General features: G+C 40.0%; 1 protein-coding gene across 3 annotated transcripts in view; it reads left to right on the forward strand.

Moving 5' to 3' along the window:
* SEC22A (SEC22 homolog A, vesicle trafficking protein) overlaps window positions 1-11,545 on the forward strand; it is an 89,322-nt gene extending 77,777 nt beyond the window's left edge. For all 3 annotated transcript variants that reach the window (XM_005675036.2, XM_018045723.1, XM_018045739.1), the window contains one exon: window positions 7,770-11,545. In XM_005675036.2, the coding sequence (XP_005675093.1) occupies window positions 7,770-7,970 (201 nt within the window). In that variant the 3' untranslated portion in view covers window positions 7,971-11,545. The remainder of the gene's footprint in view (window positions 1-7,769) is intronic.

The raw sequence follows: 21,995 nt of genomic DNA on the forward strand, positions 1-21,995 counted from the left end.
CTGGGAATTCCCTGGCAGTTCAGTGGTTAGAACTCCACACTTCCACAGCAGGGGGCATGGACTCAGTTCCTAATCTGGGCACTAGAGTCCCGCAAGCTGCACTGCAGGACCAAAAACGTAAAATAGGAAATCAGAAGGAACTAGAGACTGCACTTTTCCTTCTGTGTTTTATTTTGGAAACCTTTAGATTTCTAGAAAAGTTGAGAAACTGGTGCACCTAGAATCACCAGTTGTCAACATTTCACAACGTTTGCTTTGTCTTATTCTTTTTTTGTTTGTGTATGTATATGGGGTATATACTCATTGTTTACAGTGTAAGTTGCAGGTAAAATGAATATGTGAAGTTGTTCTCCTTATTAGACTTTTTATTTCGAGACAATTAGACTCACCTGGAGTCATAAAGCATGCTTGTATAACATTTTATCTGTTTCCCCCCAATGTAACCACCTTGGAAGGCTATAATACAACATCGCAATGCATATTGATGCTGTCAAGTATATAACAGTCCTTACCATAAAGACTCCTCAGGTTGCCTTTTATAGTTCCCTCCTGCCCCAACTCCAACCCCTCTTTAATCTCTGGCAACCACTACTGTGTTCTCCATTAATATAATTTTCTCATTTTGAATGTGTTATATGAATGGAACCATATAGTATATATAACCTTTTGTGGTTGGCATTTTTTATTCAGCGTAATTCTCTGAAGGTTTATCCATGCACGTATCAATGGTTTGTTCCTTTTCATTGCTGACTTGTATTCTATGGTATGGCTGTACCACAGTTTGTTTGATCTTTCACTCATTTAAAGGACATCTGAATTGTTTCTAGTTTTTGGCTGTTATAAATAAAGTTGCTATAGACTTTCATGGTTGGGATTTGTGTGAAAAAATTCTTCGTTCCTCTGAGCTCAGTGCCCAGGAGTGTAATTACTGGGTCATGGCAGTTGCATGCTTATTAAGAGACAAGCTGTTTTCCAGAGTGGTGTACCATTTTACATTCAGCACTGTGTGGATGCTCTAGTTTCTCTGCATCCTTGTCAGCATTTGGTGGTGTCTGTATTTTTTTTTTTTAGCCATTCTGATGGATGTGTAGTGATAATCTCACTGTGGTTTTAATTTTCATTTTCCTGGGGGCTACTGATATTGAAAATCGTCTCATGTTTGTCACCTGTGTATCATCTTGGGTGAAATGTCTGTTCATGTCTTTTGCCTATTTTCTAAAGGGATTGTTTGTCTTTTACTGTTGAGTTTGAGAATTCTTTATATATTCCAGATATTAGTCCTTTGTCAAATATGTAGCAAATATCTTCTCCCAGTCTTGGCTTTTCATCCTCTTAAGAGTCTTTTGTAGTTCAAGTATTTTAAATTTTTATGAAGTTTAATTTATCAGTTTTTCCTTTTTTTCCCCGCTACTGAATTGCTTTTGCACTGAAAAAATCTGTTGGGCATGTTTGTGTGGATCTGTTTCTGGATCCCCTGTTCCGTTCTGTTGATCTGTGTGTCTGTTCCTCTGCCAGTGCCATACAGTTTTGATTACCTCCACTATTAGTAAGTCTTTAAAAGAAAAAGATTATTTTTATTTTTGGCCGTGGTAGGTCTTTGCTGCTGCACATGGGCTTTCTCTAGTTCCGAGGGGCAGGGGCTGCTCTTCACTGTGCTGTGTGGGATTCTCATTTTGACAGCTCCTGTTGTTGCAGAGCGCAGGCTCTAGATGTACAGACTGCAGTAGCTGTAGCACGTGGGCCCGGTAGTCGTGGCACACAGGCTTAGTTGCTCTACAGCACGCAGGATCTTCCTGGACCAGGGATTGAACCAGTGTCCCCTGCACTGCAAAGTGGATTCTTAACCACTGGACCACCAGGAAAACCCTAATAAGTCTTACAATTTTCTTAATAGTTATAGAGCTGTTCGCATAATTGTTTACAATGGATGGTTTGCATTTTATGAGGAAATTGTCCATTTCACTTAAGTTATCAAATTTGTGTGTTGGATGGCTGTGGTATTCCCTTACTATCCTTTTGATGTCTATAGGATATGTAGTGATATTTCTTATTTTAGTTCTCATATTGATCATTTGTATCTTCTCTTTTCTTGATCAGTCTTATTAGTTTCATTGATCTTCTCACAGAGCCTGTTCCTTGTTTTATTGTTTCTTTCCTATTTTCTATTTTATTGATTTCTGCACTGCCTCCATTGTTTCTTTCCTCATGTTTGCTCTGGGTTTATTTGACTCTTCTTTTCCTGGATTCTTGAGGTGAGAGCTTAGATCATTTGATTTGAGAATTTTCTCTTTTGTAATGTGTACATTTAATATTACAGATTTCCCTCTTAGCACTTCTTTAGTTCCATTCCATACTTTGAGATGTTGTATTTTCGTTTAATTCAGTGTATTAAAAAATGTTTTCCTTGCAGTTTCCTCTTTGGCCTATGGATTATTTAGAATTGTGTTGCTTAGTTTCCAAGTGTTTGGATATTTTCATTTTCTTTCCATTATTCTAGTTTGATCCCATTGTAGTTTGATAACAGATTCTGTGTGATTTCAGTTATTTTACATTTGTTGAGGTTTGTTCTGTGGCCCAGAATATGTGTTGTCTTGGTATATATTTCACGGGCAGTTGACTAGACTGTGTATTCTGTTGTTGTTAAGTGAGTGTTCTGTAAGTGTTGATTAGAGTCTGTTGGTTGGTAGTGTTGCTCAGTTTCTATATGTCTTGGCTGATTTTCCTGGCTAGTTCTATCAATTGTTGGGCTTCCCAGGTGGCACCAGTGGTAAAGAACCCGCCTGCCAATGCAGGAGACTTAAGAGATGCGGATTTGGTCCCTGGGTCAAGAAGATCCCTGGAGGAGGAAATGGCAGCCCATTCCAGTATCTTTGCCTAGAGAATCCCGTGGACAGAGGAACCTAGTGGGCTATATGGGATCCATGGGGTCACAAAGAGCTGGACATGACTGAAGCGACTTAGCATGCATGCACACTCAGAGGAGTGTTGAAATTTTCAACTATATTCATGTATTTGTGAATTTCTTGTTTGAGTTCTATCAGTTTTTGCATCTCTGTTGTTTGCTTCATACACATTTAGGATTACTGGATCTTTTTAATTGATTGATCCGTTTATCATTATATCCCTCTCAGTCCTTGGTTATTTTTACTTTCTTTGAAATAATTTTGCTTATTTATTTTTGTTTTTTTGGCTGCACTTTCTGTTTCTTAGTTTCTCAACCAGGGATGGAACTTGTGCACCCTGCAGTAGAAACATGGAGTCTGGACCACCCAGAAAGTCCCAAAATATTTTTACGTTTATCTAATAGTAGGATAGCCACTCATGCCTGCCTTTGGTTAGTGTTTGCATGCTACGCCTTTTTCCATCCTTTTACTTTAAACTTGCCTGTATCATTTGAAGTGAGTTTCTGGTAGATAACATAGAGTTTGTTATGCTTTTTAATACATCCTGTCAATCTCTATCTTTTAATTGCTATGTTTAAGCCATTTATATCCAGTGTAGTTATTGACATGTTAAGGCTTTTGTCTGCCATCTTATTTTTTGTTTTCAGCTTTTTCATTTTTCTGTTTTATTGTTTGTTTCTTCCTGTGGATTACTTGAACACTTTTTTTAGAACTCCATTTTGTTTTATCTGTGATGGTTTTGAATGTATTTATTTGGATGACTTTTTAAATATTGCTTTAGGTATTACATTTTACTTACTCAGTTTACTGATGTCATCATTTTACTAGTTCAGGTGAAGCATAGAAATTGTAACTCTTTATATCTCTTTGTCCTTCTCTATTTATAATTGTCTTAAATATTTCCTCTACATATATTTAGAAACATATCAGACCTTGTTACAATTTTTACTTCAATCATCAAACATAATTTAGAAAATTCTTAAAAAGGCAAAGCTAGTCATTAACATGTATTTTTGATGTAGTCCTTTTCTATCCAGTGTTGCAAGGTTCCTTTTTTTTTTTTGGTTTCCTTTCTGTCTAGAGAACTTCCTTTAGCCATTCCTTTAGAGTATATTTGCAGGTGATGATTTCTCTTCATCTTCTGTCATATGCTGCTGCTGCTAAGTCGCTTCAGTCGTGTCTGACTCTGTGCGACCCCATAGATGGCAGCCCACTAGGCTCCCCTGTCCCTGGGATTCTCCAGGCAAGAACACTGGAGTGGGTTCTGTCATCTGAGACTGTCTTTATTTTTCCTTCATTCCTAAGGGATATTTTGTTGGATATAGGATTCTGGATTGAGAGCTAATTTTCTTTCAACATTTGAAAAATGTTGTTCCACTCTTATCTGAACTTCATAGCTTCTAATGAGAAATCCATTGCCTTTTTAATGCCAAGTGGAGGTGAATTTCTGCAGTCCTTCTTAGTCTCCAGTGATACACCATGGGGTGGGGTTGAGAGACTCCTACCATCCAGTGGAAATCAAAGTTCTGGCTTCCCACTTGCCTTCTCTGAAGCCCTGGAGAATGAGAATATCTCCTTAGAGCATTATAGGCTGCCCACATAGGCTTTGATGGGGTGAATATGGGTGGTCACCGTTTGTGTGTGTGTGTGTGTGTGTGTGTGTGTTTTGGCTTTTTTGGTTTGTTTTGGTTTGGTTTTGGTGGTGTTTGGCTGTAGTAGAATAGTTGTTATGTACAAGTTTCTATTGTGGAAAATCGCGTCACTCTTGGTCTTTTGGCTAGAGAAAGCAAAATTTTATTGAGTTTTGTTTGTTTTGTTGGTGTACATCCAGTGGTTTTCTAGTTGTCAACTTCTTCAGCTCCAAGTGTGATATATGAGGCAAAACAAACAAACTTAGGTAATTTACCAGTGTGTCATTCCTTGAGACTTAAGGTCTTTAGCCTGTCTGCCTTCTTCTCTTTATCATCCAGAGTCATCTGATACTTGTTTGATATATAATATCCAGGATTTTTAGTTGTATGCAGTGGTAAGAATAGAGGAAAGTACATCAACTCCATCTTCCCAGAAGCAGAGGTTCCTGCAGGTTTTTTTTTTTTTTAAAGTAAGTTACAAACATCAAGATATTTCACCTCTGGAAACTTCAGCGTGTGTCTTTTGAGAACAGAGACATCGTTCTGTTGTACATAGCTGTGATGCCTTTATCGCACCCAAGAAATTTAACACTGATACAGTATTACCTAACATAGGATTCATATTCAGATTATGTTGTCTCCGAAATGTTCTCTGTAGCTCTTTTCCTCTGATTTCAAATTGTGCGTTGTGTTTGGTTGTTGTGTATCTTTTAACCTACAATGCCATCTCCTGGCCTTTTTGTTGTTCTATTTTGTTTTGGTCTTTCATAGCCCTGACATTTTTTAACAGTCCCAGCAAATACTTTATAGAATGCCCCATAATCTAGATGTGTCTCTTGTGATTAGATTCAGGTTAATTATTTTGGTGACCATACTATGTAGTATAGTATAATGTATACCTCTAATTACAGAAGTCAAGAGGCATGTAATAAATTTGATCATTTGATTAAGTGATTGCCTATCGGATATCTCCATTGCAAAAGTATCTTTTTCCTCTTTGTAATTAGTAAGTAATCTGTGGGGTACAGACCATTATCTTTAAAGCCTTTGAAAACCACAACTTAGATATTTATTTTAAAAAAATACCAGGTAATCTATCTCTTCTTCATAGTAGAATTTTCCAGTTAATAAATGTAGAGAATGATGGAAATTGAAAGTGACCATTTGGCAAACACTTGTGGCAGGCAGGAATCATCAATAGATGCTAAAACCAGTGGGCAAAAGTATGATGGGATAGAAATCTACATTATCTCAAAGTATCCTCCCACAGGATACTGATTACAAAGGGAAAAACAGTAACTAGCGGAGAAACCTGTTGGATACCACCTTACCAAAAGATCACAGTTAATAAGTAATTTGACACATCACATATTACCTCTTTGGTATTCTTCTTTCCAAAATTGGATATCCTCTATTCAATTTTGAGACAATATCAGCCGAACCAAAATTAGGACCATTTTACAAAATAACTGATCAGTACTCTTTAAACTGTTAAGGTCACAGAAAACAAAGAAAGGCTTGAGCTGTTAAAGATTCAAGGAGACCTGACAACTAAATTAAATATGGAGTCCTGGATTGGATTCTGGACCAGGAAAAGGGTCTTATGGGATAGCTGGCAAAACTCAAGTGAAGTCTTTAGGTTACTTAATAGTATTAAAATCAATGTTAATTTCCTGTTTTGATAATTATACTGTGGTTATATGAGGATAACATTTGGTTGGGGTGAAAAGCTTTTGTAACTTTTCTTACATTTAAAATTATTTCAAAAGAAAATTTCTATTTTTTTCAAGTTGTTAAATTCAAAACACTCCAATAAAATAAATTTTTCTAGTTAAATTTTGCTTGGATAGCAAACACAGGCCTGATCTGTATAAGAACTAAATGCATTAAGCAGAACATCACATTCTTTCTGTATTGTCACAAACACTCTAATGTTCTTCCTGTTCTGAAGTCTGGATATAAATCTCACACAGAGTCCTGCACCTCTTTCCTAAGACTTTGTGATCATATGTAACTCCTATATATCCCAGACTTGGAATTTTAGATATCTTCTAGAAAATAATTCATTGATTCAACAGATTTTTATTGTGCACTTATTATATACATACCAGGCATTGTTTGGGCTTCCCTGGTGGCTCAGAGGTTAAAGCGTCTGCCTGCAATGTGGGAGACCTGGGTTCAATCCCTGGGTCAGGAAGATCCCTGGAGAAGGAAATGGCAACACACTCCAGTATTCTTGCCTGGAGAATCCCATGGATGGAGGAGGCTGGTGGGCTACAGTCCACTGGGTTGCAAAGAGTCGGACATGACTGAGCGACTTAACTTTCAGGCATTGTTTGGGGCAATGGAGAAAAGTGAGTGAACGAGGCAGTTAAAAACCTCTCCCTTCATGAAGCTTGGATTTCATTGGAAGACTATAGATGACAAAAAAAATAAGCATATTTTTGAAGTATGTTAATAAATATAATATAGAGAAAAATAAAGGAGGAAAGGTGAATGCCAGGGTTTGGGTGCACGAGAGTATTTAAATCTTCTAAATCAGCACTCATTGAGTTCTGTGTCCCATTTTTAAAAATCTTTTTTAGAACATAACTGCTTGATTTTATATATATAAATACATATATATATTTATATATAAACTTTATAATCTGTCTTCTCCCAGTAGAATGTAAGCTCCATCTGAGTGAGGTCTTTGTTTACTTAAAACCAAAGAACAACACCAAACAGATAAATAAATTTCCATTGAATAAATTCTCCCTCAAGTGTTCTCTCAGGTCGTAGTTTAGCCCCTTAGACTCAAGTAAATATTTGTTGATTTCATTAATATACAGATTCAGGTTATATGAGCCCATTTTGCTGAATAACTTGTATGAGTTTTTTTTAACTTTTCTGGGATAAGAACCCTTAAGATCCTAAGACTGCGTCTTAGTTGCCTGTCATCTTGAGGAATTTGTTTAGCTTGTTTGCATGGAAGTTTATCTATTTTAAATACAATACAAAACGCTTTTCCTTTTGAAAAATGAAAAATATAAAAGGAGAAACCTATTTCCCTCTTAAGCTGTGGAGCTTTCATAGCTGAATGTCTTAAAGATATTACATTGTCTTATCTGTAGTTGAAAAATCCCCTTACTCCACTCTCATATTTCACCCTGTGGCCTGTTAAAGTTTTATAGTTGCAGCATCCATTTCTTCTTCCTATAACCCTAATCATCATTTATTTTTATATTTTCAACAGTGTTATTTACTCGTCTACTATACCAGCTGGCGGAATGTCAAATCTTTTTTGACTTTCGGTTTAATCTGTCTATGCAACATGTATCTCTATGAACTGCGCAATCTCTGGCAGCTTTTTTTTCACGTGACTGTGGGAGCATTTGTTACACTACAGATCTGGCTAAGGCAAGCCCAGGGCAAAGCTCCTGATTATGATGTCTGACACCATCCTTCAGACATATTGCCTTGCCTTAAAGAGGAAAAGGAAGGACACTACCACTGTGATGAAGAAACTGTTCACCACAAATGAGAAGCTCTGCTTTCTTTCTCTCCAGCTGTCCTTTTTAAGTCAGCATGGCATGCCTGTGAGCATGCAATACCTGGTAGGCAAATTCCTCTCAGCAGAATGTTGGCCATGATTATCATTCAGAAGAAGTTGAAGAGCCCTCTCTACAGGGCAATGGCATTGGAAGAACAGTCAGATGCCATTGGAAGACTTGGCCAACAGCTCTGAATCATGGCTGGAGAATTCAGTCAAGAAGTGTGTGTGGTACTTGCCCTGAGAACCAAGCAGGAACTCTACAACCCCAGTTTGCCTTTGTGAGGCATTAGTACAGACCAAATAAAAGATGCTGCAGTGAATTGGAAAGTTTATGTGTAAAACAAATGACTCACTAAATATTAGATCATTTGCACATTTATTGTACCATGAGTCTATGAAGTCCAGATTGGTATGGAATGGTTTCTTTTTCCTTTTATATTTTTGCTTGAATCTTAACTCTGGAAATCACCTCATGTAGGAGAAGGCTGTGGTGAGCTCATCCCTAGAGCATCATAAGTATTGAAAACACAGTGACACATGTTTCTTTCCTTCTTTTGAAATCACCTTCTTTTGAAATCACTTTTTAAAAATATGTCATTAGGCTATAGCCATTATTTGCCAAACTTCAATCACTTAAGTATTACTATTACATATGCTATTATTTACTTAATATTTATCTTTTAAATTTTAAAACATTTTAAAAAGAAACTAACCTCTACTCCAAGTGAAAAACCAGCATCAGTTTGCCATTAAAAAAGAGAACTGCAAAATAAATTAAAAATAAAACAGGATGTTGTGAGATTCTAACTGGATGCTAATGACTGCCAAGGCTCTGAATCCAAGAAGCCTACTCTTTATTGCAGTGAGAGATGTTAGCTAGCCCCAAAATGGGCTCTCTCTGTGGAATTATCAGAAGTTTAAAAGAAAATTATAAAGGGAATGACATTCACACTGTGACTCAACATTATTTAACTCTGTGTTGTGTATCACCTAAAGTCATCTCACAAGCCACCAAGTGATATGGGTCCTGCCCTGTGGAAACACTGAGTTGTTCTAAGAGTCAGAAGGTAACTCCTCTCTCAGCACTTATTATCCCTCATATTATTTCATGACTTCGAGGAGTTAAGCACCTACTATCTAAGTGGTGCTTTTTGATAACTTGTAAAGATTGTTTAAGCAGTTGTGAGAGGAAGCATATTTTGGTTCTGGTTTTGAGGGCTTCCTGGTGGCTCAGATGATAAAGAATCTGCCTGCAGTGTAGCAGACCTGGTTTGATCTCTGGGTCTGGAAGATCCCCTGGAGAAGGGAATGGCTACCCACTCCAGTATTTCTTGCCTGGAGAATTCCATGGACAGAGGAGCCTGGTGGGTTATAGTCCATGGGGTTGCAAAGAGTCAGACAAGGACTGAGAGACTAACACTTTCACTTTCTGGTTTTGAAATCATCTTCATGAGTGATTTTCTTGAAGAAAGATTCTAATTAAGGAATTCATAAGGTTTGAAATTTGATATCCAGAAAAACAGTGGACTCATTACATATAATTCATGTTACTGGGTATATTAATTAAACAGAAAAAATTGTCCAGAGGGGTAAAGTCACCAAACTGCATTGTTTCCAGAACCAGTATATATAGGTATGCTTACAATGAGAAATCCTGCTTAACTACAACCTTTTTGCTACACTCTCCTTTTTAGGAGAATGAGGCAAAAGAAGACAGTGAAAGCTTATGATTTGGGGGATTTATTTAATACAAGAAACTCCAGTTCCCTCCAATATTCTGCCCCTAAAAAAACTGCAAAGAAATTGTGAGTATTCTGAGAGATTATCCCAAGGTACCACATGATCCTAAATCATCAAAATAAAATTGATTTATGTTTGGTGTTTTGTAGTTACTGAACCAGAAAGTTAACTTGGTTCACTTTACTTTAGAAAGTAAAACTTGAGAAAGTTTTTTATAAACTAATGGTTAAAGCAAGAAGAGTTTTCTTGTAAATAGTTGATTAACCAGGAAATTGGCGTATTCTGGTTCATCGAGATTTTGCTGTATATTGATACTTTATAGCTCTCTTACCAGTTTGGTTCTTTTTATTATTGAGTCATAATGTCTGGTGTTAAGCAAGGACACTTGAAAACTCACCAGCTATCTTTAAATCCTTCATTTGTTTTTTGTTTAGTTTTTTCGCCAGCTATGTTGGATAAGGGGATGTTTATATTTTAATGTAAAAAATGAAAACAGGTATAAATAATGTTTTATGTATAGAAATGTTTTCTTTCATTATTTGTTTCCTGCATCTTTGTGTGTTTATACAGCTTTCCTGCCTCTTCATGTTGTTGCCAAAGAAAGTATGACTTTAGAAAGATAAATTTTTGCCATGAATGTAAAGAAGTTTTTAAGCTCTTGAGAAAGAATCACTCAGGCCTCTAATGTGTATGATGGTGATACATTGCATTTATATTGCAATTTTACTTCTAAGAGCACCTACCTAATCATAATGGGTCTTCTACTGTCGAGGAGGTACCATTTTCCCAATAGGAAAGAGGACACTATGATAACCAGGTGTTAATGACTTATCTAGGGTCAAAAGCAAAGCACACACAATTTCTAATCTCTTAGCCCAGGGTTGGGCTAATGAAGGTAGCTAAGATTATATTAATGAAGATAACTAAGATTATATTCAGGAAATATGTCTATTCTTGGTAAAATTGAAGTCCTGGGGACTTCTTAAAATAATGAGCTTTAGCCCGCTATTGTATCTAGGTGTATATTATCTTACTTAAGGTAATTCTGAAATGTTGCTTTTGATTATGATGTTCTATGAGGGCAAAGATACTCCCTTTTATATCCTAAAAGTATTTGCAATATTTGCTTGCTTTTGTCGGGTGTGTATTTGAAGTATACCTGGCCTCCTTGCCAAAAGAATTTGGGAAGCATATCCAAAAAAGACATACACAATAAATAAAATATGAACATTAAGGGAAGAAAAGCAAAACCAATGAGACTAGAAAGAAGGGTGAACACATTGCTGTTACTGAGTATAAAATTTGATTCTTGAATTTCTTGAAAGTCAAGCCTAGAAGAAGGAAAACAAGTTTTGTCTTGATTTATATCTGTAAGTCAGAGCGTGTTTCTCAGAAAAGATGTCTTCCTGATGAATTCAGGTAAAAATGTTTTCACTTGGCAGTCTTGTGAAATGCTAAAAGGAACAAAATCCTCAGTTGTTTTACACACATTTCCATGTTACAATTGTGCCTTGGATCCTCAACTTTGTACCAGCTTTCAAAGGCTTTCATTTCAGGGCTTTTTTTTTTATGTGTTTAATAGAGGATTTTGTTCCAATAAGAATTCTGCTCCTAAGCTAAAAGCAAGTATCCGTGTTAAAGCTTGAAAATCCATTTAAGACAAATGCCTTGACACTTGGAAAACCTTTACCCAATTTTGTAATTTTATAACTTATATAAAGTGAATCTGCTACCTCTGGGTTAGCACATTTGTTTTGTATTAAATATTGTCTATTTCACAGTGGAATCCATTCTGGAGAAATGCATAGCTCCATTTCTTTTGGACTGTGTGTGGAATCTCATTAGAATTCTGATTTGTCAAGCCTCCACAGAGACCAGATTTGTCAGGTGAACGTTTAACCCTCCTGTCACAAAAGTGCTTCCTCCTGGGGTTAGCGACCTACCAAAAAGGCATACACTTGGCCTTTAATACAAAAGATTTACTGAGTAACCGAGAGCCCATTCCAGGCTGTTGGATTTCCAAGAGACACAGCAAATTGTGTGTGTGTGTTCACTATTCTCTTTGCTGTTTTAACAGACTTTTTATTCACTGTAAAATAGTTTTAATAGAGTATGTAGTAAAAGAACAAATTATTTCAAAATCAGCCACCACTCAGACCAAATTGAACACTTAGCTCTACTGCATATTATAGGTCGCTCTTCAGGGCTTCCCTGGTGGCTCAGATGGTAAAGCGTCTGCCTGCAATGCGAGAGACTTGGGTTTGATCCCTGGGTTGGGAAGATCCTCTGGAGAAGGAAATGGCAACCTACTCCAGTACTGTTGCCTGGAAAATTCCACGGACAGAGGAGCCTAGTAGGCTATAGTCCATGGGGTCACAAAGAGTCAAACACAACTGAGCGACTTCACTTTCTTTTCAGGGTTTCATTCTTTGTCTGTGGTCAAGCCTTTTAATTTTTCTGCTTTACATCACTAAGGAGATGGAGTCTTTCTTTCTAAAAATATTGTGATAAAGTCAAATCTAAATTTGGGGTTAAATTGGCTTTAGGAATATCCTGGCCTAAAGTTAATAGAAGAAACCTTTCCAACTCCCAGGGTTATAAATGAATTGTGCAGAGCCCATGTCAGCTGAGGATTTTACTTTTCTGGTTGTACTGCCTAGGGTCTGATGATCTTCATCAATGTCCTAGGATTGCTGTTGAATGCTGGCATATTGTAGCCTTCTGTTTGAGCAGTGAGCTTTTCAAAGAGAAGTGGTATCTGTGGCTGCCACTCTTGTAACATCTCTTCCTTCGGTGGCCAAGCTTTGTAGGTTTCTTTATTCAACAAGTGAAATCACAGTGCCATAGCATTGTGTGGTTGGAAGCCACATGGCTTGTATTCTCCTTGCCCGTTACAGTGAGTGGCATTGACATGAGTGCAAACGTTTTCTTCTGCTTTGGTGATGCTGGTTTGTAAAGAATAGCCTCAACACAGTGGAGGCTAAAGAATCTCAAGGAGAGAAAAGGCTTCATTCTCAAAGAGTTCCTGAAGTCGATACTGGAACCTTATGAATTGTTCCTGGTGTTTCCTTGGCAACAAATGGTGTTTTCAGCCCAACCCCACCCACAGTTCACATTTGCCCTTTTCTTCTACATCCCACAGTACGGCAGTGCAAGCATCATGCACAAAAGCACGTCCAGGCTCCATCTGACAGTGGGAAATAGGGCTCGTCAGTTCTGTCTCCTCTCTGGTCCCAGCAGCCCCTTCCCAGCTCTGCCTTGGTTACCTGCCTCCTTGTGCTGGTGAATTTCTTTGAGGCTGGGTTTTCAAAGGGACTTTGCCTAAAGGTGAGCAAAGGACATTTTGCTCTTGCCCTTTGAATTCTTCCAGAAAATTGGGAGATACCAAGGGAAAATTTAATGCAAAGATGGGCACAATTAAGGACAGAAACGGCAAGGACCTAACAGAAGCAGAAGAGATTAAGAAGACATGGCAAGAATACACAGAAGAACTATACAAAAAAGGCCTTAATGACCTGGACCTAACTACGATAGTATGGTGACTTACCTAGAGCCAGACATCCTGGAGTGTGACGTCAGATGGGCGTTAGAAACCATCACTATGAACAAAGCCAGTGGACGTGATGGAATTCCAGCTGAACTATTTAAAATGCTTAAAAATGATGCTATTAAAGTGCTGCACTCTATGGCAGTGAATTTGGAAAACTCAGTAGTGGCCTTAGGACTGGAAAAGCCCAGTTTCCATTCCAATCCCAAAGGAAAGCAATGCCAAAGAATATTCAAACTTATGTACAGTTAACGCTCATTTCACATGCAGGCAAGGTAATTCTCAAAATCCTTCAAGCTAGACTTCAGTAATATGTAATCCAAGAACTTCCAGGTGTACAAGCTGGATTTAGAAAAACCAGAGAAACCAGAGATCAAATTGCCAGCATCTGTTGGATCATAGACAAAGCAAGAGAATTCCAGAAGAACATCCACTTCTGCTTCGTTGACTATGGTAAAGACTTTGTGCAGATCACAACAAACTGGAAAATTCTTAAAGAGGTGGGAATACCAGACCACCTTACCTGCCTCCTGAGAAACCTGTTTGCAGGTCAAGAAGCAACAGTCAGAACCAGGCATTGAACTACAGGCTCGTTTAAAACTGGGAAAGAAGTACATCAAGGCTGTATATCATCACCTTATTTATTTAACTTATATGCTGAGTACCTCATGGGAAATGCTGGACTGGATGAATCACACACTGGAATCAAGACTTCTGGGAGAAATATCAGCAACCTCAGATATGCAGATGATACTACTCTAATGGCAGAAAGTGAAGAGGGACTGAAGAGCCTCTTGATGAAACTGAAAGAGGAGAGTGAAAAAGCTGGCTTAAAACTCAGCATTCAAAAAACAAAGATCATGGCATCTGGTTCCATCTATTCATGGCCAATAGGGAAACAGTGGAAACAGTGACAGACTTTATTTTCTTGGGCTCTAAAATCACTGTGGACAGTGACTGCAGCCATGAAATTAAAGGATGCTTGCTCTTTGGTGAAAAGCTATGACAAACAGTGTATTAAAAAGCAGAGATGTTACTTTGCCCACAAAGATCCGTCTAGTCAAAGCTATGGTTTTTCCAGTTATCATGTAAGGCTGTGAGAGTTGGACCATAAAGAAAGCTGAGTGGCGAAGAATTGATACTTTTGAACAGTGGTGTTGGAGAAGACTCGAGAGTCCCTTGGACTGCAAGGAGATCAAACCAGTCAATCCTAAAAGAAATCAAGCCTGAATATTCACTGGAAGGACTATTGCTGAAGCTGAAACTCCCAATACTTTGGTCACCTGATGCAAAGAGCCCACTCACTGGAAAAGACCCTGATGCTGAGAAAGATAGAAGGTAGAAGAAGGGGACAACAGAGGACAAGATGGTTGGATGGCATCATGACTCAATGGATATGAGTTTGAGCAAACTCTGGGAGACAGTGAAAGAGAAGCCTGGCGTGCTGCAGTCCATGGGGTCGCAAAGTGTTGGACACAACTTAGCAACTGAACAACAGCAACAGTACCTACAACTCATGTAAAAAGAATGCTCATTAGCACCTTTTGTGGGCCAGTGTAGGGCCTCCTACGTAGTTTATCCTTATGGCAGCCTTAGGGGACAAGGGTGGCACTATTTCACATTCATTTGAGGAAACAAAGGCTGAGAGTGAAACCTAGGATTCAAGATTAAATGACTCAAAAATTGGGGCTCATTTTTCCATGCCACAGAGCCTTTCAGAGAGCAAGTTCTTTATGTGTGTGTCACTGACAACACTGGGCTCTTACCATTACAGCAGCAATGAGAACAAATGAAGCCAACGTAGAGGGGAAAACAATACTGCGTGTGTGCTAAACATCCTCACAGGCTGCTTTATGAAGGCTTTCTGTATTTTAGATGAAGCACCTGAGGCCTAAAGAAGTTAAATGACGTAAACAGTCCAAATCTAACCTTTGTTGTGGCACCAGGATTTCAATCCACATCAGTCTTAGAACTCACACTCTTAACCAACCACCCTATAACATTAGGCTAGGCAACATGGAAATATGTTGAAATATATAAGGAATATATATACAAGTAATGCATATTACTTTGAAAAGAGGTGAAATCATGGCTAATTCCTGCAGTATAGATGTCCTAGTAAAATTGTTTCCTAAAATTCCTACATGTATAATGACCAGGACAGATGGCTGCCATAGGTTTGGTGAACCTCAGGTGTGCCTTAGATTTTAGGGCAAGGAGTTATAAAGTTTATTCTTTCTCATAAAACTAACTCACAAATTAATGATATAGAATGTTAAAGCTTCATTGGTGTTACAAACCAATGTAAAGATGTTACAAACATTTCCTTTTTCTAGCTGAAGGCCAGCATAGGTTGATTCTTTGATATGAAATAATTTCATAGGAATTCTGCTTTAAGTCATTCCTATATCTGAAAACATTAGACAAAAGGTAGAAGGTAACTAATTGCTTAATCAAAAAGTAGTAATGATGAGTTTAGAGCCAGACCGTCTCCCCTGCAACCGTCTGCCCCACCAGCTCTCCCTGCCACTGGCATGGTGGCCTTGGCAAGCCATGTAACCTCTCTGCCTCAGTTTCCTTAGGTATGAAGTAGAGGTAACTGTGCTTTGGGCAAAGTGTTGTGAGGATTGAATGAGTCAATAAATGTAAATCACCCAGAGCCGGGCACAGCAAGTGCTAGGACAACATTTGCTGCCTTATTGTGGTCTCTCTGATAGGTGTTGCTGTTACTTTCAAGATAATAGGCATCTTTATATATATATATATATATATATATTTATTTATTTATTTATTTATTTTTAATTGAAGGATAATTGCTTTACAGAATTTTGTGTTTTCTGTCAAACCTCAACATGAATCAGCCATAGGTGTACATATGTCCCCTCAAACCTCCCTCCCATCTCCCTTCCCATCCCACCCCTTTAGGTTGATACAGAGCCCCTGTTTGAGTTCCCTGAGACATACAGCAACGCAAATGCCCCTAATATATCACTGCACATAACTTTTCAGAAATTGTGAATTAAGAAAGGATCCTAATTCAAAAACAAAAACAGACAAAGGATCCTGTTGTAATATTTGGCAGGCAGTTGATCTGCTCTGGCAAGCTCTTGTGTGCAGACTTCAGGGCAGTGTGCTGGGGATGCATTCAAAGTCAGAGAAGGGAAGTGAGGGACTGACATTTGCCATATGCCTGCTGTGCATCAGGTGTTTTACATACAGGATTTATGTGAGCTTAACAAAATCCATCTGAGGTGAGTAAACAGGATTAAGTTGTCACTTAATCCAACGTCACTCAACCTGGAAAAAGTAGACTACTCTCTGGGCCCCCTCAGTGTCCTGGGTACTGGAGCACTGCTGTCAGATGGGGAAAGTGCCTCTGGGAACCTTGCCTGCTACAATGCGACGTGAGTCCTTTGGCCTCATCGCTGTTTGCTTTGAACATCCCGTTTGGGTCTATTCGGGATTCTTGGATGACTGCCACCTAGTGCCTACCACTCTGCAGGGCCTCCACAGAGTGGAGTGTGTGTGCACGTGGTCTGTGCCTGGATGGGAGAAAGGGATGAGGAGGCAGCCAGCAGCCTTCTAGCACAGAGTGGAAATATGTAGATGCTGAGGATGTGAGAGTGTAAGGCACTCTTCAAACATGCAAATGAAACATGGCTTTCTAGAGAGTAATCTGAAGAGAAATGCATTCTCCCTACCACCCCAGAAAAATCCCATGTGAGCCGGGGAAATGCCTGACTAGCTAACAGAGTCAAAGCAGAGCAGCACAGTTTGCAAAATTGGAAAATAGTCTAAGAGAATAACCAGAGATACTGACAAACTAGAGATTACGGGTGGGTCTACACTGGAAATTGGCTGAGGGGAAAAAAGTGATGAGGCTTCTTTCTAGCGGATTCCAGTGAGACTTCTTTAAATTCACACAGGCCTAATAGGCCAGCAGTATGAAAAGGGCCTTGGGGATGAATATGCAAGGGAGGGGGCAGCTCAGCTCTGCTCATTAGAAACAGATGGTGAGGTTTGGGGCTGACAAGCCAGTGGGGACAGGATGCCCTCAGCCCCAAACAATCCTTTTCTTTCTCTTTGTCTTCTCACCATCATCCTGCCTCTCTGGATCTCTGCTTGCTCTGTGAACCTAGGTTGACCTGCACTTGCCTCTCCCCACTCCTTGGACCAGGGCCCGTGATAGAAAAGGGCATCCATCGTGCATGGTTGCTGCTGCTGCTGGGTAGGAGGACTGAACAAAGGCTGCTTCCGGCTTTGGTTTGGAGGTGATCCTCCCACAGATCCCCCTTGGCAATGTGCTTTCACCTCATTTGTCTTTCTGTCTTTGTCTAACATCTTCAAATCCTATTTCTATTGTGTTTATGTTTGCACCATCCTTGTAGTCTGGCACTTGAAGCTAAGATGAAGAGTTGCACAAATATTTAGTTAGGGAATGCCAGAGAAGAAAGAAACCCTGGAGGTCAGCCATTCCAGTGGCCTCGCTTGGCTTTGTCCTTGCATCTGTCTTGCAAAGCAGTGACTTTGCCAGTGAGAAGGGGAGATAGGCTAGAGGAAGACAGCAAAAAAGTTTTTCCTCCCAAGACAGAAAGAAAAAACCCACCAAAAGGCTTTTTAGAAATTTTGGGAAGATAAAATCTACAGAATACTATAGTAATTGGATCTCATTTCATCTATTGTCAACCTTGGAGAAGGGTGGACGCTCTGTTCCTGCCAGGATCATTGGTACTTAGCCAGGTGGGCACACTGAACAGAGGTGCCTCTGGGCTAAGTATCCAAGCCACTGCAGGAGCTGCACTGATCGTGTCTCCCATTGCCCGCTAGGCATGGGGCAGCACAGTGAGAAAGTGTACCTGAAAGCTCTTTATATGCTGGGAAGTTCATCCAATTGACGGGGCTTGGTATCCTCTGGTCATCCATCCTCTCACCTGACCCCAGTTCTACAAGTAACACCAGCGCTTCCAACTTTCCTCCTGACACCTGTGCTCCATGCTGCTTGCCACAACCAGTGTGGCCCAGCCGTGTCACTCCTCCCTTCTGGACATGACGACCTGTACAGTGTTCTCTTCAGTGTGGAGTTGTTTCAATCTAGGCAAATTCAAACACTGGGCTTTCCTAGTGTGCTTGTCCCTGCCAGTGCAGTTCTCCTGTTCAGTGACAATGAGACCCTGCCCAGCACTGCTTTTGAACGTGTACCTTGTGTCCAAGAGTGCTTTCCTGCCCCATGATGATGCAAGCACAGCATCTCTTTCTGGGTCTGGGAAGCTCATTTTCTATCACTTAGCAACTCGTGGCCAGATTGCATATGGAAACATCCATGTTTTAATCGTGTAAAGACCACAGTTCAGGACATGATTAATCTGTGTGCCTCTCAAATGATACTCGTTTTAGGAAAAGTTATATAAATGTAATTTTGAATGTCTTAACGTAACATGGCTACCTGGTGAACATTTAGCTTTAGCTTCCTCAGTGCACCAAATTCACTGTGCCTTACTGCTAACATCACTACCACCATTAAGTCATCCCCCTGTTGGATGAAGTCAGGTCTTAGTTTTAGTGATCTTTGCTTCTTTGCTGTCCAGTTCAGTTCAGTCACTCAGTCGTGTCTGACTCTTTGCAACCCTGTGGACAGCAGCACGCCAGGCCTCCCTGTCCATTGCCAATTCCTGGAGCTTACTCAAACTCATGTCCATTGAGTCAGTGATGCCATCCAACCATCTCATCCTCTGTCTTCCCTTTCTCCTCCTACCTTCAATCTTTCCCAGCATCAGGATCTTTTTAAATGAGTCAGTTCTTCACATCAGGTGGCCAAAGTATTGGAGTTTCAGCTTCAGGATCAGTCTTTCCAATGAATGTTCAGGACTGATCTCCTTTAGAATGGACTGGTTGGATCTCCTTGCAGTCCAAAGGACTCTCAAGAGTCTTCTCCAACACCACAGTTCAAAAGCATCAATTCTTCAGCACTCAGCTTTCTTTATAGTCCAACTCTCACATCCATACATGACCACTGGAAAAACCATAGCCTTGACTAGATGTATCTTGGTTGGCAAAGTAATGTCTCTGCTTTTTAATATGCTATCTAGGTTGGTCATAACTTTCCTTCCAAGGAGCAAGCGTCTTTTAATTTCATGGCTACAGTCACCATCTGCAGTGATTTGGGAGCCCCAAAAAATAAAGCCTGTCATTGTTTCCCCATGTATTTGCCATGAAGTGATGGGACCAGATGCCATGATCTTAGTTTTCTGAATGTTGAGTTTCAAGCCAACTTTTTCACTCTCCTCTTTCACTTTCGTCAAGAGGCTCTTTAGTTCTTCACTTTCTGCCATAAGGGTAGTGTCATCTGCCTATCTGAGGTTATTGATACTTCTCCCATCAATCTTGATTCCAACTTGTGCTTCATCCAGTGCAGTGTTTCTCATGATGTACTCTGCATATAAGTTAAATAAACAGGGTGACAATATACAGCTTTGACATACTCTTTTCCCAATTTGAAACCAGTCTGTTGTTCCATGTCCAGTTCTAACTGTTGCTTCCTGACCTGCGTACAGATTTCTCAGGAGCTGGGTGAGGTGGTCTGGTATTCTCAGTGAGCATTAAAATGGTGTTCAGAACTCACTCTACATAATAATGGTGCCCTTGCTAATTAACATTCTAGTATGGATGTGCTTTTGAAAAAAAGTATAAACCTTTGGGAGAAACAAACAAGTTCTCTGGATTAGCTTAGTGGAGATGGAGATGGAAAGGTGTGAGTTGTGTCCTTAGTTGTCGCAGTGTGCCCTGGGTGTGTGCACATGCCTGGACGCGTGTTTTCATGTGCCTGCCTGAGGCTTGCTCTCTACCACCCACAGCAGGGTGGGAGTGTCACCAAACCAGGTTCATTTTGCTGGATGTGCAGCCAGCCAAAATACTGTGATGCTGAGGTTTGCAGCAGAGAGAGGGTTTGTTCGTAAAGCAGTCAAGCAAGAAGACTAGAGAACAAATCTCAAATCTGCTTCCCCCAAAGCAAAGGCCTTGGGGTGTTTATGAGATAAAGAAGAGAGAAACAGGACAGACAGGCATGGGGAATTCCGGGAGAGGCGATTGGGAAAAGGTGTGGTAATTGATGTTTTGTGCAGGCATAACTAGGCTGCCAGCCTTGGTGTGTTCTGAGGATGGAATTTTCAGCCCTCTGATATCAAAACGTCACTGAGAGGGTGCTCACATGTGCCCAGTTGAAAGATTGGTGGTCCTGCCTAGTCGTAACCAGCTCAGCTTGAACTGGACACAGCTGACTCCTGACTAAACTGAACTAGGCATAGCTGTGAACATCTTGTTTTTTAGGCTATGTACCCCTTGGAAGAAGGGGTACAAAGAAAACATGCAAGTGTTCAAACCACCTTATTAGTGAAAGCAAGAAAAATGCATTTAACCCATGGTTTCAGTTCCCCTTAGATTTTGATCATTCCTCTGTCTTGGGGGAAAAGGGCCTGTTATTGCCAAAAACTTAGGTCTGTAAGCCCACAGCACAGCATAGTCAAGCTACTGACACATGGTTGTGGTAGAAAGTACAGCATTTACTGCAGGGTGCCCAGTAAGAACAGGCAGCTTGGTGCAAATGTCCTAAACTCCCTAATGGCTTTCAGGGAAGGGTTTTTAAAGGAAACATTTGGGGTGAAGGTTGCAGAGGGCATGACCTTCTTCTGATTGGTTGGTGGTGTGGTAACAGGGTAGCATTTCAGGAATTTTAATCATCAACCTTCTGGTTCCAACTTGTACGTGTTCTACTGCTTGTGGTCAGCAGGTAATCACTATCGTCCTCCTGGGTAAGAGTCTTAATTTCTTCAGAACAACTCAAAGATACACATCAGTTAGTCAATTCAGTCGCTCAGTCATGTCCAACTCTTTGCGACCCCATGAACTGCAGCACGCCAGGCCTCCCTGTCCATCACCAACTCCCAGAGTTCACCCAAACCTATATCCATCGAGTCAGTGATACCATCCAACCATCTCAGCCTCTCTCGTCCCCTTCTCCTCCTGCCCTCAATCTTTCCCAGCATCAGAGTCTTTTCCAATGAGTCAAGTCTTCACATCAGGTGGCCAAAGTATTGGAGTTTCAGCTTCAACATCAGTCCTTCCAATGAACACCCAGGACTGATCTCCTTTAGGATGGACTAGTTGGGTCTCCTTGCAGTCCAAGGGACTCTCAAGAGTCTTCTCCAACACCACAGTTCAAAAGCATCAATTCTTCGGTGCTCAGCTTTCTTTATAGTCCAATTCTCACATCCATACATGACCACTGGAAAAACCATAGCCTTGACTGGACGGACCTTTGTTGGCAAAGTAATGTCTCTGCTTTTTAATATGCTATCTAGGTTGGTCATAACTTTCCTTCCAAGGAGTAAGCGTCTTTTAATTTCATGGCTACAGTCACCATCTGCAGTGATTTTGGAGCCCAATAAAATAAAGTCAGCCACTGTTTTCACTGTTTCCCCATCTATTTCCTATGAAGTGATGGGACCAGATGCCATGATCTTAGTTTTCTGAATGTTGAGCTTTAAGCCAACTTTCTCACTCTCCTCTTTCACTTTCATCAAGAGGCTTTTTAGTTCCTCTTCACTTTCTGCCATAAGGGTGGTGTCATCTGCATATCTGAAGTT

The sequence above is a fragment of the Capra hircus genome, chromosome 1, assembly GCF_001704415.2.
Source record: "Capra hircus breed San Clemente chromosome 1, ASM170441v1, whole genome shotgun sequence".
NCBI classification, from domain to species: domain Eukaryota; kingdom Metazoa; phylum Chordata; class Mammalia; order Artiodactyla; family Bovidae; genus Capra; species Capra hircus.